This window comes from Erinaceus europaeus, chromosome 5 (genome assembly GCF_950295315.1).
Source record: "Erinaceus europaeus chromosome 5, mEriEur2.1, whole genome shotgun sequence".
In the NCBI taxonomy this organism is placed as follows: Eukaryota; Metazoa; Chordata; class Mammalia; order Eulipotyphla; family Erinaceidae; genus Erinaceus; species Erinaceus europaeus.
In genome coordinates, this window is record NC_080166.1 from 18,567,037 (window position 1) to 18,583,954 (window position 16,918).

General features: G+C 43.6%; 1 protein-coding gene across 5 annotated transcripts in view; it reads left to right on the plus strand.

Annotated features, from left to right (window-relative positions):
• The window catches only part of CTNND2 (catenin delta 2), a 767,681-nt gene that overhangs the window by 725,147 nt on the left and 25,616 nt on the right, over positions 1-16,918 (plus strand). For all 5 annotated transcript variants that reach the window (XM_060191168.1, XM_060191170.1, XM_060191172.1 and 2 more), the window contains 2 exons: positions 1,303-1,513; positions 10,475-10,559. In XM_060191168.1, coding sequence (XP_060047151.1) covers positions 1,303-1,513; positions 10,475-10,559 — 296 coding nt within the window. The remainder of the gene's footprint in view (positions 1-1,302; positions 1,514-10,474; positions 10,560-16,918) is intronic.

Genomic DNA, 16,918 nt, shown 5'->3' on the forward strand with positions numbered 1-16,918 from the left:
ATAAACTATGTAAACTTTTAAGATAAGAACAGACACCAGTATTACGAAGACTAATGTTTTATTTATTACCTACTGGATTTAGGATATCATCTTCTCTTCCCATGGAGTGATTTTTCTACTCCAGGGCACCACACAGCAGAGAATTAAACAGGAAAGAGGCAACCTTTTAGAAGTGGCAAGGGAGGAAAATGGTTTTTGAAATGGCTTTTAGAGGCTAGCAGAATTTGCCCAGTTGGCCGAGGGGTAGGACACAAGAAAGAAATTTCACACCGAATTCCTCAGACATTTCCATCTGAGAATTTAAACACACGTATTCATGATTTATAAGATGATAAGATACATAGGTATAGTTCCACACCACACCCACCACCAAAGGTCTGTGCCCACCCCCCAACAGTAACCACCGTAACAGCCAACGTTATGGCGGGCACTTGGTCCCAGAAGTAAATTAACAGGCCCAAATTGGAAACTGCAGATGGCAAGAGTGAATTGTCTCCTGAGGGTCTCACCGATGCCCAAAGTGCTTTATAAACCAAAACTGCCCCATAAAGCTGTCATCATAAGTAGCTTTATCTTTAGGAAGAGCAAGATTCATAGTGACAAAGTCAATTGCACATCCAACGCTGGATATTTTTTTTAATGGAGAAAAACATGTCAAAACTAGTAAATGTTATATGGTAGAGCCACCCCATAAAATTTCATCAGAGAGACGAGAGTACCCAGCTACCTAGCTCATCTAGTTATGTATTCTAGAGGACATCTAGTTATATATTCATCACAGCGCTTCTAGAAATGTTGATTATAAGGGCCAACCTCAGACATTACACATACATCCATGCCTCCCACATAGTTGTAACCTGACCTTCCTTCATTACATAATGTAACTTCTATCAGGGCATGTTGGAGACAATCTTGGGATTCTCATACTTTTCCTTGACTTCTTTGAGTAGTGACCAAGAAGCTGCCGAGACCTTGTTAAGTGGAGTCTGTGTCCTTCAAGGCTGTTCATATACCGATCCATTTAATTTAACCATATATTGATTCATTGAACTCGGGCATCATTACTGTCCTTTCTTTGTGGATTTACAAAGATGCATGAAATAACATGCCCAGAGATGGAGCCCCCCTTGAACCTGTTTTCTCTTTCTCCCAAAGAGAAAGTTCAATCATGGAAGCACACGCCATTCATGCTTTAGCATGGCCTCTTGTTTTCTCTGCTCTCCTAGTCCTCCACCTCTCCCTCTGCCCTCTTCCACCATCTTGGTCTCACCCCAACTCTTCCCTCCATTCTCTTCTCCAAAGGCAAGTACGCCATGCGGGACCTCGTCCACAGGCTCCCGGGAGGAAACAACAGCAACAGCACCGCAAGCAAGACCATGTCGGATGACACAGTAACCGCTGTCTGCTGCACCCTGCACGAGGTCATCACCAAGAATATGGAGAATGCCAAGGCCTTACGGGATGCTGGTGGCATCGAGAAGCTGGTGGGCATCTCCAAAAGTAAAGGAGACAAGTAAGTCAGAGGGTGACTTACATCCCCACAGAATTGGCAGGGGGAGAACGGGTCCTCAGGTCCCCCAAGCCCGTTGTCTATGCATCACATTTTGAATGTTCCTGGAGAGCACTTGTCTCTGAGGAACAAGCGGAGGGAAACACAGATGGACCCCAGTCCCCCTACCTCACAGTGAAAGCAGAGTTCACTGGTAATTCCCATTTGACAGATGGCTCCTGAGTTGTCTTCTGTGGTCATATTGGTAAAATCAACTTGACAGTATAACATATGTGAATGTTAGATTTCCATGAAAAAAAATGTATTTGGCTTCCAACAGGGGGTGAAAATTTCCAAAGTACTTCCAGCAAGGGAGAGACAGCCAGCTTAACATGGATACTGTTAGGTATTTGCTGATGATGAGACAGAATAGAGATGAGTTTGGCCTCTGTCCTTCTGTCTGCCTGATCCCTGTGGGCTAAGAGACGAAAATACTTAACTATGGTCTATTACAGCAGAGCTAAGACTTTAAATAGAGGAAGTTGAAAGAGGTTGAAAGGGGGTTGGTGAGTAGGGAAGCCAGCATATGGTTCTGCAGAAGATTTTCATGCCTGAGGCTCAGACATCACAGGTTCAATCCCTAGCACCACCAAAGACAGAGCTGAGCAGTGCTCTGGTGTCTGTGTGTGTCTTTCTCTCTATCTCACATTAAAATAAAATAAAATAAAATAAAATAAAATAAAATAAAATAAAATAAAATAAAATATTTTTAAAGGGGGATTGGCAACACAGTGTCTTATGCTGGGGGAAAGTGGAAGGCAGGTGGAAGGTGTGGTGTGTCTGCATCTGTCCTGGGAAGACGTGTACCTGTACACCTCTGGTAATAGTCTTGTGAACAAACACTATTATATTAGATTCACACTGGAAACAGAGAGTGAAATTGAGAGGGAAGCGGGGGAAAGAGACAAACAAAGATGCCTGCAGGACTGCTTCACCACTTGTGAGCCTTCTCCACTGCAGGTAGGGACTGGAGATTTGCACCCAGGTCCTTGAGCTCTGTGACATGCACTTACCCAGATACGCCACCACCCAGACATTGCGCATTATAAGAATGATTAAAAAAAAAAAAACAGGGAGAAAAACAAACAGCAGCAAAAACAAAAAGCTTGCTACCGGGGCTGGGTGGTGGCGCACCTGGTTAAGCGCATGTATTACAATGCGCAAGGACCTGGGTTCGAGCCCCTGGTCCCCACCTATAGGGGGAAAGCTTTATGAGTGGTGAAGCAGGGCTGCAGGTGTCTCTCTGCCTCTCTCCCTCTCTATCACCCCCTTCCCTCTTGATTTCTGGCTATCTCTATCCAATAAATAAAGATTTAAAACATTTAAAAAAGAAAACCTGCTACTTACTAGCTCCCCCTTGGGAAAGAGCCTGGATCCAGTTCTTGCGCCAGAGATACCAGAACCCAAGCCCCCTCTCCGAGATGGAAATGAAACTCACCACTAGCACTGTGTTTCTGGTCATGTGGCACAGCACCCCATGCCCCTGCACCAACAGGTTACTGCCTGCCCCCCTGGGCCACCTGCAGTCAACCAACCACCTTTAATCCGTGGCCTGAGAAGTAGACTTAGTCTGACCGCCCAGCCCTGGTTGATGAGCTCACATTTGCGCATGCTCTCCTTTTTCAATGACTGGGGAGCTTGACTGATCCTCCCTGCTCTCTTAATGCTGATGGGGGAAACCTGTCCCTTAATAGCATGGGGTCGGGTCCTGTTGGAGCACTGGGCTCTGTTGGAGTGGATCGGCTGCCAGAGCTAACCCCTTGTGTCTAAACACAAGCCCCAGGGAAAATGTGTCTGAGAAGTGTTTGGTCTCTTACTGCTTGAGAAGCATGAACCATGCATGCATTCAAGAACAGTGGTGATTGCTTGTAGTTGCAAGTCCACATCTTGGGGATGTAGCCATGCCATTTTGCTCAGTTCCTCTGCTGGTCTTCCTAGCAAATCCTGCTGAGAAGATGGAAGAGAAAACATGTGCATCAGAAGTAACCCAACACCCTCTTACTATACTAGCTGTTGATCAGGGTTAGCTTATTTAACTTAATGAGTCAGTTTGCCTGTTCTACCCAATCAAAGATGGAGGGAGGGTCTCTCGTAAGATCCATATGGAAGAAGAAGAGGATGACGTCTTAGTAGAGGAATAGAAATGTTCCAGGTAAAGGGAGGGATGGTGGTGAAGAAGGGGGAAGGATTTTCATGCAAAGGGAATAAAAGAAGATAAGGCTTCTTGTCAAAGCCACTGCACCCCCACAAATAGCAAAGTTCCCACGCTGAGCTGTCAACTTGACAGAAACGTTCACTCACCTTAATTAAATTCTGCCTCCTGAAAATCCCTGAACATAGTCAAATAAGATTAAAAGGGTAAATCTTTTGTTAGTGAGGGTCTGCTTCCTGGTAGGCATCCCCAATTCCTTGATATCTAAATGCTGAATAAGTTTTCTTTTGTTCTTAAAGACCCTGAGGGCTACACTTTTTTTTTATTCTTAATTTTTAATTTTTTAAAATTCTTTTCTGTTCCTGAAATTATTTAGGCTATTATAGCTACCTTATGAAATACATGTCAAATAGTTTGCTTGATAGCCCAGAGAATTTAAGTTGGTTCAGTCAATAATCTTATATAAAGACTTTACTACTTTTTAGTAGAGAAGTCCCACTGGACTTGAATAATAATTGTGGGGCAGAGAGAGTTGGCTTGAATGATACCTTGTAATGTTGGACTGAGAGCTAATGGTTTGTTACAAGATTATAAGATTACAATGCATAGATACACACCATGCCACCACCAAAGTTTCATATCCCTGTGCTCCAACATCCCAGAGTTTTCACAAGTCTTACAGTTTGCTTGCTTCTGTTTTGTTTAGATTTTTTTTTTTTGCAAGTAATGTGTATCAGTTCTCTAGATTCCACACAAGAGTGAAGCCATCTGTTAGTTTTCTTCCATCTCTTTACCTATTTCACTAAATAAATATTAAAAAGAAAGGACTTAATAGATAAAATGTCTAGGGCTGGAAGATAATTCACTTGGTTGGGGCCTTGCCTTCTGGTCTGTCATGATCCAGGTTTGTGTCCCAGCACCATATGAGAGTACCACGGTACCAGAAAGTTTTGGGGCTACAGTGTCTGTCTCTCTATTTCTCTCTGCCTGTCTTAAATAAAAAGAACAAGTTGCTGTGGAAGTAGGGAAGTAGCATGTGCTGAAGACCCCAGCACAACAAACAGAAGAAAAGATGCAAAATGTTTAGACAAGCACACACACACACACACACACACACACACACACACACCCACACACACACACACACACACGATAAAGGCAGAACCCTCTAAAACACTCCATTTGTGTTCCTGAATGTTCAGAGAACAAAGTGTTTTCTCTGAAGTGTCAAGACTAGGAGCTTGGGCTTCGGGGAAGGAGATCTACACCCATTCCTTCTGACTGACTGAACATTCCTCTATGGAAACATCACTAGAGAGGTCTTTATAGAGAAAAACTACACTCCTTTTTTTTTTTTTTTCTGAGTACTAAAGGAGTTAATTTCTTTTTTTTTAATTTTTTTTAATTAAGAAAGGATTAATTAACAAAACCATAGGGTAGGAGGGGTACAACTCCACACATTCCCCACCACCCAATCTCCATAACCCACCCCCTCCCCTGATAGCTTTCCCATTCTCTATCCCTCTGGGAGCATGGACCCAGGGTCATTGAGAGTTGCAGAAGGTAGAAGGTCTGGCTTCTAAAAACTACACTCCTGTAGTCAAAGAACATTGTTGCTGATTCTAATTCAGACCTTTGTGAAAGCCACCTGTGATGCAGTATATCTCCAGAAGGTGTATATGCACATAATGTCTCCCCAGCCCTACGGGAGTCATCTTCCTCACAGATTACTACAGAGTGACCTCAACCGTGACCTTTAATTTGCTTCATTCTCTCTTTATCTTTCTCTCTGATGTTAACAGCCTGGGGTTAGGAGTTTAATGAGTTTCAAATTAGAAGTGGAAGAGAGAACATAATGGTTATGCAAAAAGACTTTGATGCCTGAGGCTCCAAAGTCCCCAAGAACTGACCAGTGTCCCGGTGTATCAAGAAGGAGAGTAGAATTGGGTGGAGGCTGGCGTTATCCCACTGACAGTTCTTCTGCCTGGCCAATCTCATTCATTCTTTTCATGTTTTTTTTTTCCTTTTGTAGATAGTGACTAGTTGCTACTTGGGGGTGGAAACAGAGTTTCCATGACTGCAGTGGACTTCATTCCTGACAGCAGTTATGTGTGATTGTGGCTTCTGACTGTTGTTAACACAGAATGAATTCCAGAGAATCCCAGTACTAAATGCACCATTTATCACTCAGCTGGGTCAGGGCAGGAAGTACCTGTGAATGTCTAGACATGCTTTCGTAGAGCAGAACTTCCTTATTGAAGATAGACTCAGGCTGGGGAGATAGCATAGTAGTTCTGTAAAAGACTTTTCATGCTCTGAGGTCCCAGGTTCAGTCCCCAGCACCACCATCAGCCAGAGCTGAGTAGTGCTCTGGTCTCTCTAGCTCCCTCTCTCTGTATCTCTCTCATTGAAATAAATATTTTTAAAAATTTAAAAAGAAATATAAAGCAAAAAACTCTGAAATTGGGCTAATTGAGTAGCTAGATAAGGTGGGAATATCAGTTTCCTTGGGCACATCTGTATGGTGCCCAAGTACAGGTGTCCTCCCTGACTTGTCCTTAAAATTATCTATAGAAATGCATGTAGCCTAAGCCTTAATTAAGAAAAATATTCATAAGAGAGTGTAAGCAAGCTAGAGACTAGAGCACCATTCTATCATGTATGTTGCCAGGGATCGAACTCAGGATCTCATGCATGTGAGTCTTGTACTTAACCATCTCCCATTGGCAATTTCATAGGTAGAGAACCTTAGCCAGTTGCCAGGGCCCTGAGGTTAGGTGCATCTCAGCGTAGAGAGGAAATAATCTCAGTCACCATATGGTTGATCAGAAGAGGTCAGATGAGACATACACACACACACACGACATCTCAAACTGGAACAGTGTCAAGTATGTGCGCCCTCCATCCATCAGAAACTTCCTAGAGTATTTATTGGTCAAATTATGCATTGCATCAAAAAGGAATAAGAAAGACTAATGATTTTTTAAGTGTACTATGTGTGCTTTACCTTAACTTAAATAAGCCAGAATATTAGTGGATCAGACTGGCAACTTACTGATAATAGTCTATCTGAACTACAGAGCTCTCCATGACTTGCTTATAGGAGCTCTGGGGCTGGGGCTTCTGTTCCTGCCAGATGGTGGTCAGCAAGTGCACCAGCAGAAATCTTCAGCCACCTTTAATCTGACAGCCCTGGCAGAGAGCAGACTTGTATAATCATTAATGACGCCTGTTGGAGTCCTGGACTTTATACTTTGAAGTCTTGATAACATATATTATTTTTCGTATCATTTTAAACACCGACTAGGGGCATTCTGTCATGTTCATCTGTTTCAAGGGTACATTCCCCCCCCAATATAACAGTTATATAGGAGAGAGTGCTGATTGTGTCAATGTATTTTGTCATAAGACAGAAAAGCCATTAGCAGCCTCAACTATTACTTGTCAGCTGCAGCTGTGTATTGTGGCTTAGGTTAGAATCACTTGTCACATTAGAAATTCTCAATTGCTGGAGTCTTTCAATCAGTAGTGAGAGTTTCACAAGTTGAAGTTGCTATGGAACCAGTGGAGAGGATGCATCAAAATTAAAATCCAGAAAGAAGCATTTTCTTTTGACCTTCACTTGTTATATCACTGTGATGTATTGGCATTTTAATTGAGAGGTTAAAATCTGTTATTCATCACAAGTTCAGAGACTCTCTTTCTCTCTCTCGCTCTCTCTCTCTCTTTATCTAAGCAAGGAGAAACAGAATTACTCTGTCAGAGGAATTTTTGCGTTCTAAAATATATCTCAACTCCACTATCACTACCTGAATGTTAATCTAGTTGCTCTAGAGCTGCTTGGCTATTTCTATGAACTGGTATCTCCCCAACAGTGATTAAATACAGAAAAGCAGAGCATTTAATCTTTGTTCATCATTGACGATGTAAGATTACAAGGAACTTGTACTTGTATCCATGGAGGAAAAAAAGAGTAAAATTCTCTGTAAGTTAAAGGGCTTTAATATTACATGCAGAACCTGATTGTAATAGAATTTTTTAATTTTTATGTATAGAATGGAAACATTGACAAGACCATAGGATAGTGGATCGACCTGTAATAGAAATTTTAATGTCAGTTAGCAACTGTCCATCTTAGGAAAAGAAAATGTGTGCGCCAGTCAAACTTAGCTCAACTTTCAGAGAGGAAAAAAACTGAAATCGAATAACTGTATTTTTTATTTTAAAAGTACATCTCCTAGTGATAATATTGCCAAAATGAAAGCTGAAGCTGAATTCTGTCTGAGCAGTATCAATAGTAAGAATGACTACTATAGACCCTATTAAGTCATTGGATGAAGAAACCTAGACCTTAGTCTAAGCTGCACAAAGACAGAGGGAAGATAGCAGACATTAACGCACCCTATAGTTGGCATGCCATCCATAATTTCACACCAAAGGCACATTCCCATCACGCCATTTATTCTGACTCTCAAACCCAACCTCAGCCTGGTTCCATCTCACCATCTGTGGACTTGATATTTCCATGGCTGTTTTGTTTTGGCAGTATCTTTGATGTATGTCCATTTAGATGGTCTCTTGAAGGGGTCTGCCAACCACCAGCAGCCAGAGTCAGAATCAGACATTGCAGTGGAGTCTCTGTCAACAGTCATGATCTGCCTCTGCAGAAGTCTCCTCTCATAGACTGGGAGGAGGATAGTTGGCAAACCACCACCCAGTAGTTGAATCCCACCACCCCTCCACTTACCTGTGTAAATCGCATTTGATTGGAAGCTTGCTTATGCATTATTGTTTTAAATGGAGGAGTTAACAGTTTACTGTAAATTCAGCTGTGGGCACATGGGTAAAATTTCAGTTTTCTTCAAAGCACTCTCAGCCCCAGCCTAGGTCCTCCTCCATGGTGCACCATGACCTAAAACCACCACCACCATCCCCAGAGTCCTTTTCTTTGGTGCAATACACCGAAGTCCAACTTCTGCTTTGTGTTTCCCCTTCTTTTCTTATTTCTGTCCATGAGTGAGATCAACACATCTTCATCCTTCTCTTTCTGGCTGATCTCATGTCACATGATTCCTTCAGGCTCCATCCAAGATGGGGTGAAGAAGGTGAATGTCTCTTCCCAGCCTACCATGGCAGCGTTGGGCAGCTGTGACCCCATGACCAAGAATATTTATTATATGACCCTTCCTAGAAAAAGTGTACCAGATTGAGACCACTCACCGTGTCATTGGCGGTCACTCAGGTCCTTGGAAACAAGGAACTGCTCCCTGCCTCTGTGTGTTGGGGAAAAGGGGAGAGGGATCAGGAGATTCAAGAGCAATGAAGCAAGTACTATATGTGTCTTTCTCTTCTCCCTCTCTATCTGCTCTCCCCTCTCAAATTCTCTCTGTCCTATCAAATAAAGAAAAAAGTGTAAATAGTCACCAGGAGTAGTGGGTCTGCTGTGCAGGCACTGAACCCCAGCAATAACCCTGGTGGCAAAAAAAAAAAAAAAAAAGACAGAGAGAGAGACACACAAAGATCTGCAGGAAATTCAGTTTCCCTCCCTGGCCAGTGATGTCAAGGATCCAGTTGAACTAAATCAACACAGATTGGCATAGGACCATAAGACAAAGTATTTATCTAGGTCTAATTTCATTGAGTCTTCAAAGCTATGACTCAAAACAGACAAACACACACACACACACACACACACACACACAAAAAAAACCCTCAGAGTCCCTTCTACAGAGGTTCCCATGTTCCAAGATCTGGGTTTGAACCCTCATACTCCACTTGCAGGGGCAGTGCTTCACAAGCAGTGAAGAAGGTCAGCTGCTGTCTCATTCTCTCTTCTTTTTTTTTTTCATTTTTGGAAATTTCAGGTTAACTTTATGAATGTCTGTTAATTTATTTATCTTTTGATAAGAGCACTTCTCAGCTCTGGCTTATGGTGTAGGGGATTGAACCTGTGTTGTCTGAGCCTCAGGCATAAGAGTCTTTCAGCATAACCATTATGCTATCTCCCTCACCCCTCTCTAACTCCCCCACCTAGTTTCTCTCTATCCTATCAAATAAAAAAGAAGTTTTTAAAATGTGTGTGTATGGGTGCGGGGGGAATGGGTGTCAGGAGTGATAGGTGTTTAGTGCTGGTACCAAGCCCCAGAGATAACCCTGGTGGCAATAAAAAACAAAAAACCATAGCTTTGTGTGTCCTTAGGATCTGATCCAAAAAATAGACTTCAATTATCTCTACACTTCCCTCTACATACATGTGAGAGCATGTGGTCATGTGTGCACACGTCTACCCTCATTCTGATCTCTCCTGTGAGACATCAGTGGTCAGTAACAGGCGCATCCCTGACGTCACACATGCTAATTTTGTAGACCCCAAACTGTGCTTCTATGCCAGTGGAGAAAACATGTTCCTCTTGTACTGCACAGGACCGAGGGGAGCCTCCTCCTGACTGTTCCCATCCTGTCTGTTCCGTGCCATAGCTGGACACTGAGTCTGTGTTCTAGCTCACTGCACTGCTCTTCCATTGGCAGTGTGGGAATTCTTTGCAAGGCTGCTGTGCCTTCTGGTCTCTCACCCTCATGGGCTTGTGGGTGAAGATGAATTTGAATTTGGAGAGGGGAGGAAGTATCCCTGGCACATCCTGTCCAGGCTTCAGGGAGAAGCCCCAGGGAAAACCAGAAGGAGGTGTATTCTCCCCGTATTCTGAGAGGACAGTATTCCCTGGGAGCCCAGCCCACTCACTCACAGTTTGCTTGTCTGTCTTTTCTCCCCTCAGACACTCGCCCAAAGTGGTCAAAGCTGCGTCTCAGGTCCTAAACAGTATGTGGCAGTACCGAGATCTGAGGAGTCTCTACAAAAAGGTACCGTTTGCCTTCCCTTCCTCATGCATGACCCAAGCCGGTCTGTGCTGGAGGTTTGGTATGTGGCCAGAGGAGGGGCAACACCAGAGGGCAGAGGGCCTCATCCAGTCTCCTGAACAGCTGAAACCCAACCAAGGCCAGAGAATCAGTAACAAGATTTAAAATAGAAAACCAGGGTGGGGGGGGGGGTTACTCAGCAGAGTGCACACGTTACCATGTGCAAGGACCAGAATTCAAACTCCCAGTCCCCACCTGTAGGAGAAAGCTTCATCTAATCATCTGTAGTGCTGCAGGCATCTCTCACCTCCCCCTCTCCTGTCTGTTTCTTACCTTATATCAAATAAAAAGAAAAAAAATGACTACCTGGAGTTGGGGAGTCACACAGACCCCAAGCTCCAGTTAGAACCTTATTGATTGGGAGTCAAGAACCTTATTGATTGTAGCACAGTGGGTTAAGCGCAGGTGGTGCAAAGTGCAAGGACCGGTGTAAGGATCCCAGTTTGAGCCCTGGCTCCCCACCTGCAGGGGAGTCTTTACAGGCAGTGAAGCAGGTCTGCAGGTGTCTATCTTTCTCTCCCCCTCTCTGTCTTCCCCTCCTTTCTCCATTTCTGTCTGTCCTATCCAACAACGATGACAACAGTAATAATTACTACAACAATAAAAACAACAAGGGCAACAAAAAGGAATAAATAAATAAATAGAAAAAAAGAACCTTATTGTTATAGATACACGCATGTACATGTATACATGCATATGCATAGCATCAGGATTTTATATGTAGATGTATTACCTTGGTCCTCTGTACATGCTGAAGTCCAGGAACATCTAGTTTGGACAAATTCATGGGCTTCTGCCCTTGATCCTCTGCTAAAAGAGAACATCTACTGGTTGGACCGGCTACTCTTCATCTGCTCAATAGACTAAAACTGAACAAGCCCAGAGAGGTTGTGAATAAAAATAAAAGTGTCAACAAGAGATTGCGGAAAAGATACAAAAAGTACCCATCCAGAAAAGCAGGAAGTGGGGGGCCAGGTGGTGGTACATCTGCTTAAGAGTATGTATCACATATCACCATGTGTCCCCACTCCCCACCTGCGGGGGGGGGTGCTTCATGAGCATGAAGAAGGTCGATAGGTGTCTCTCTCTCTCTCTCCCTCTCTGTCTCCCCTCCCCTCTCAATTTCTCTCTATCCTGTCAGATAAAACAGAAAGAAAAAAAAAATGGACACTGAGAGTGGTGGATTTGTAGTACCATCACTGAGCCCCAGTGATAACCCTGGAAGTAATAAAAAAAAAAATTCAGGAAGTGGTGAAGCAAGCTCCATCAGGGGCATTGAATGGCTGACCCAGGAAGGGCCCGCTTTCCCAGTGATCTGAGAAGAAGGCCGGCCGGCCGTGTGTTCAGTTCCCTCGGTAGGGTGGGCAGTGGTGTCCACCATGAGTTTCCATGGCATCTTTAATCCCCACATGGCTGTAAAGATGCTCGCTGTGGTAAGATAAAAATGCCACATGGAGTAACTGTGGTGTGCGGTGCCCCTTGTGCAAATACCGCTACATAAAGGATGAATGTGTGACTGCTCTCCCGGAGGACAAGAAGAAAGACATCTTTTCCACAGCTCCCAGAAAGCGTGACTTTTGCTGCTATTGATGGACCAGCATCTGGGAGGGGATGGGCTTCCCTCCATATCTGCCCGTAATAAACAAGACCCAGCATGGGAAAACTAAAGGCTGTCTCAGGTCGGGGCATGGGGCACCACCTATAGGGAATGAGACCCACTTGCCAGAGGAGAGATGTATCTTTTTTTTTTCTTTCCTCCCTAAACTATTGGAAAGCAGTAACTATTTAATCACTGGCTGTCCTAAGTGAAGGTCTGTTTCTAGTCTCCTCCAGGCCTTTCTGTGGTCCCCAAAGGGTACACTGCTTTGCAGTTAGAGTTTTAAAAACTCAACCCGTGTTTCTCCTTCAAGATGTGCTTATCCCATACGCGGATGTGTGTCTACACCAACATAGAGGCTGCAAAATTAAGTAGGCGTACGTTCAAGGTGGGTTATTTCCTTTCTGGAGCATTTGGCCTGTTTGGGAGTTGAGCAGGGGCTAAACTCTTTTTCTACAAGGACAAGACTTCCATTCTGGCTGTGCTTGGAATTCTCATATCTTGACATTCCCACTTTGTTCTTCCCTGGTCTCTTCCGGGAGTCCAATGAATTCCCAGGTGAGGATCCTCCAGCCAAGTTAGCATAAAGAACCCACTACAAGCTACAGAGGGTGGGTCTGAATCAGTGGTTATGGAAGCTCCAAGAAATATGACCACCTCTCATGAGCCTCCACACTCGCCAGACACCTGACCATTTCTTTGTTCAAATACACCTCACACTTACGTGTACTCAAGGGAGTCTGCTCTCAGAGACTCTGCAAATTATTTGTTAAATAAAAATGAGAATCTTCCATCTTACTTACTTCAGTTTTTTGTTTTTCTTGCTGGGTTGGCTGTAGACTCCAAAAGATACAATTGCCTTTCTGTTTCCATGAAAAGAAAAGGGGAGAAGAAGAAGAAGAAGAAGGAGGAGGAGGAGGAGGAGGAGGAGGAGGAGGAGGAGGAGGAGAAGGAGAAGGAGGAGAAGGAGAAGGAGAAGAAGAAGAAGAAGAAGGAGAGGAAGAGGAGGAGGAGGAGGAGGAAGAAGAGGAAGGAGAAGAAGGAGAAGAAGAGGAAGAAGAAGGAGAAGAAGGAGAAGAAGAAGAAGGAGGAGGAGGAGGAGGAGGAGAAGGAGAAGGAGAAGAAGAAGAAGAAGAAGAAGGAGAAGAAGGAGAGGAAGAGGAGGAGAAGAAGAAGAAGAAGAAGAAGAAGGAGAAGAAGGAGAGGAAGAGGAGGAGGAAGAAGAGGAAGGAGAAGAAGAAGAGGAAGAAGAAGGAGAAGAAGGAGAAGAAGAAGGAGAAGAAGAAGAAGAAGGAGAAGGAGAAGAAGAAGAAGAAGAAGAAGAAGAAGCAGCAGGAGAGGAAGAGGAGGAGGAGGAAGAAGAGGAAGGAGAAGAAGGAGAAGAAGAAGAGGAAGAAGAAGGAGAAGAAGGAGAAGAAGAAGGAGAAGAAGAAGAAGAAGAAGAAGAAGAAGAAGAAGAAGAAGAAGAAGAAGAAGAAGAAGGAGAAGAAGAAGGAGAGGAAGAGGAGGAGGAGGAAGAAGAGGAAGGAGAAGAAGGAGAAGAAGAAGAGGAAGAAGAAGGAGAAGAAGGAGAAGAAGAAGGAGAAGAAGAAGAAGAAGAAGAAGAAGAAGAAGAAGAAGAAGAAGAAGAAGAAGAAGAAGAAGAAGAAGAAGGAGAAGAAGAAGAAGAAGAAGAAGAAGGAGAGGAAGAGGAGGAGGAGGAAGAAGAGGAAGGAGAAGAAGGAGAAGAAGAAGAGGAAGAAGAAGGAGAAGAAGGAGAAGAAGAATGTGTTGACAGAAATGTAATGGAGCTAAAACTCTAGAGCTAAAGATGTTTTGAAATGTGCTTGATTGTGGAGCATCAGGAAGGGTAGATGTGGACAAAACCATGGGCAGCACTTTCAGTTGACCCACAAAGAGACATTATTAGGAAAACTAATTCCCTTACTAATTCCCACTTGTGAGAATCAGGTGGTAGCACAGCGAGTTAAGCACACGTGGCGTGAAACACAAGGACCTGTGTAAGGATTCCGGTTGGAGCCCCCGGCTCCCCACCTGCAGGGGAGTCGCTTCACAGGCGGTGAAGCAGGTCCGCAGGTGTCTGTCTTTCTCTCCCCCCCTCTGTCTTCCCCTCCTCTCTCCATTTCTCTCTGTCCTATCCAACATCAACAACAACAATAATAATGTTACTATAACAATAAAACAACAAGGGCAACAAAAGGGAATAAATAAATATATATTTCTTAAAACATGGAGTAAAGGGCTTGGTGGTGGCATTATTGTTAGCACACACATTACAGTGTGCAGGGGCTCTGCTTCAGATCTCTGCTCCAGGAGGTAAGTTTCACAAGTAGTGAGGCAGTGCAGGTCTCCCTCTCTCTCTCTCTCTCTCTCACTCTCACTCTCACTCTCACTCTCACTCTCACTCTCACTCTCACTCTCTGTCACTCCTTCCTCCATCAGTTTCTTTCTATCCTATCAAACAAATATTTAAAAATAGAATGATTGTGGTCTGGGAGGTGGCTCAGTGATAAAGCTCTGGACTCTCAAGCATGAGGTCCTGAGTTTGATCCCTGGCAGCACATGTGCCAGAGTGATGTCTAGTTCTTTCTCTCTCTTCTTGTCTTTCTCATAAATAAATAAAATCTTAAAAAATAAACTAAAACAAAAATAGAACGATTGTTATTGGTAATATCACACATGCTGCATGAAGTAGGAAATACTGGACAAGATAACAGACATAAGGTACAATGAGTAGAACCATGGACATTGCCATGAGAATGATGCATCTGTGGACAGAATTCAAAGTCCATCTACCACTAACTGCTTTCTTCTAAAGCCCAAGCACAGAGGCCAAAAGCCCATTTCATGAGCTTTTCTACCTTGTATGACTTCGAGAAAGAGACACATTTAATAAATCAGAATGTGCTGACTGTGTATGTGGACCACTGTAAAATATATTTGGTTCCTAACACATTTAAAGTGAAAGTACGTCTGTGTTTTCTGAATCTCCAATTTCCATGAGGCCTGAACTTGTTTTCCCTCTTAGGGAAAATAAACAGTTGCAAAAATATGTTACCAGCAGTCTAAATAATGCCTTAGCTTGTTGTTGTTGTTCTTTAACCAGTCTTTAAGTTGAGACAACCACAAATAGGACCTTAAAATCTCCTTATTTCATCTATATCATAGCAGGGGATGCTTTCTAAGCAAAAAGCAGATGAGTCTTAGGACCAGATGTGATAAAGAGACAAAGGGACATCAAAGTCTTAGCTGATTTGAAGTCTAGTACTTAGAAATGAAGCTATTGGAATAATGTATGTTTTGTTTGGCAGGTAGTGTGTGTGGGGGGGGTCCTGTTGGGACAGCTGGTTTGGGAAGAAAGCAGGTACATTAGGGGAGACATGTATTCTAAGATCCTAGAAATCAGTGCTAACAAACCCTCCCATAGCATCGTAATAATCTATACAACATCTTGAAGAGTTAGTTATATTGGTTGAGATATAGATTAAGCTGTGCTAATGGAGAAACTCAAAAATTTAGAAGCACCAACTCAACACGTATCTACTTCTCTTGAAGCTGTACCTGGCTGAGCAGGTGACCTGGGGCAGCAGGTAGTTCTTGACTTCTCTTCTTGCTTTGTTCTGCCCTGTGATGTTGGCTTTGCCCTGTGGGAAAAGCTCCCTTGCAATTCCACCTCTCACTTCTGTCCATAGGATGAAAAAGGAAGCCAGGGCACTTGACATCCTTTTAAATAAGGAGTACACAAGTTTCCCTCCTGTTCCCATCCCAGGACCAGAAGCTAGGTCATCCAACCACCTGTAGCTGCAAGGAGTGTGGGAAAAGCAGGCATCCCATCCTGCTCTGACTTGGCGGCTGAAAGATGTCATCATTTTACTGAAAGAAAAAAAAAAAAGGCAGTGTCAGCTCCAGAATCCAGTCCCTTTCATACAGATGTCTTTAGCATGCATCACAGTCACTATCTAATGAGGCCTATTATTCCATTTTACGGTGACTAGGATGATTCAGTACTTACTCATTTTAAGCAGAAATCTCTAGAACTGCAATTTCTTCCACCCTCTGATGCTGTTCTTTAAAAAGGGTCTTTATGTAAGCCTTCTCCATTTTGAAACAAGCCATCTTGTCCCTATAAGGTCATCCCCTCTCAGGTCAGTCACCTTCACATCTAAAATGGTAGATTGCCCAGCCCTTCCTTCTTGGCTCTCCCTTGTGAGATTATCAATATCCTTTCTGTCATGGACGAATGAATAAATCCCCCAAAGGGTATAGCCTTCCACCTCTCTTTGGAGCAGGAGAAAAGGAGTGACACCATGCTTCCCATGCACTGGGCTGATAAAAGTGAAGATCACTTGAATCTCTGAGAAACTCATCATACTAATAGTGAAGGACAAAGAACACAGGCAGTTAACTCAGAAGGTCGCAGATGAAAGGCACAACTCTGTCACTTCCTAGTGGTAGACCTGGGCAAGTGGCTTAAGAGCTCCCTGCCCATGTGTATTGGAAGTGACCTGGGAATCACTGTTGCAGTCACCAGATCTCAAAGGTCAGAGATGTGCTAAGGTTGTTCTGTCCTAGTTATCTGAGTCTGGAAACCTGCTATAACTTGCCCACAGTATCCAGAGAAATCAAATCTAATGACAGTTCTCACACTTGGCAAAATGTTCTCTATAGCGAGCCCTCAGGGTGTGAGAGATTGGGGAGCCTTTGA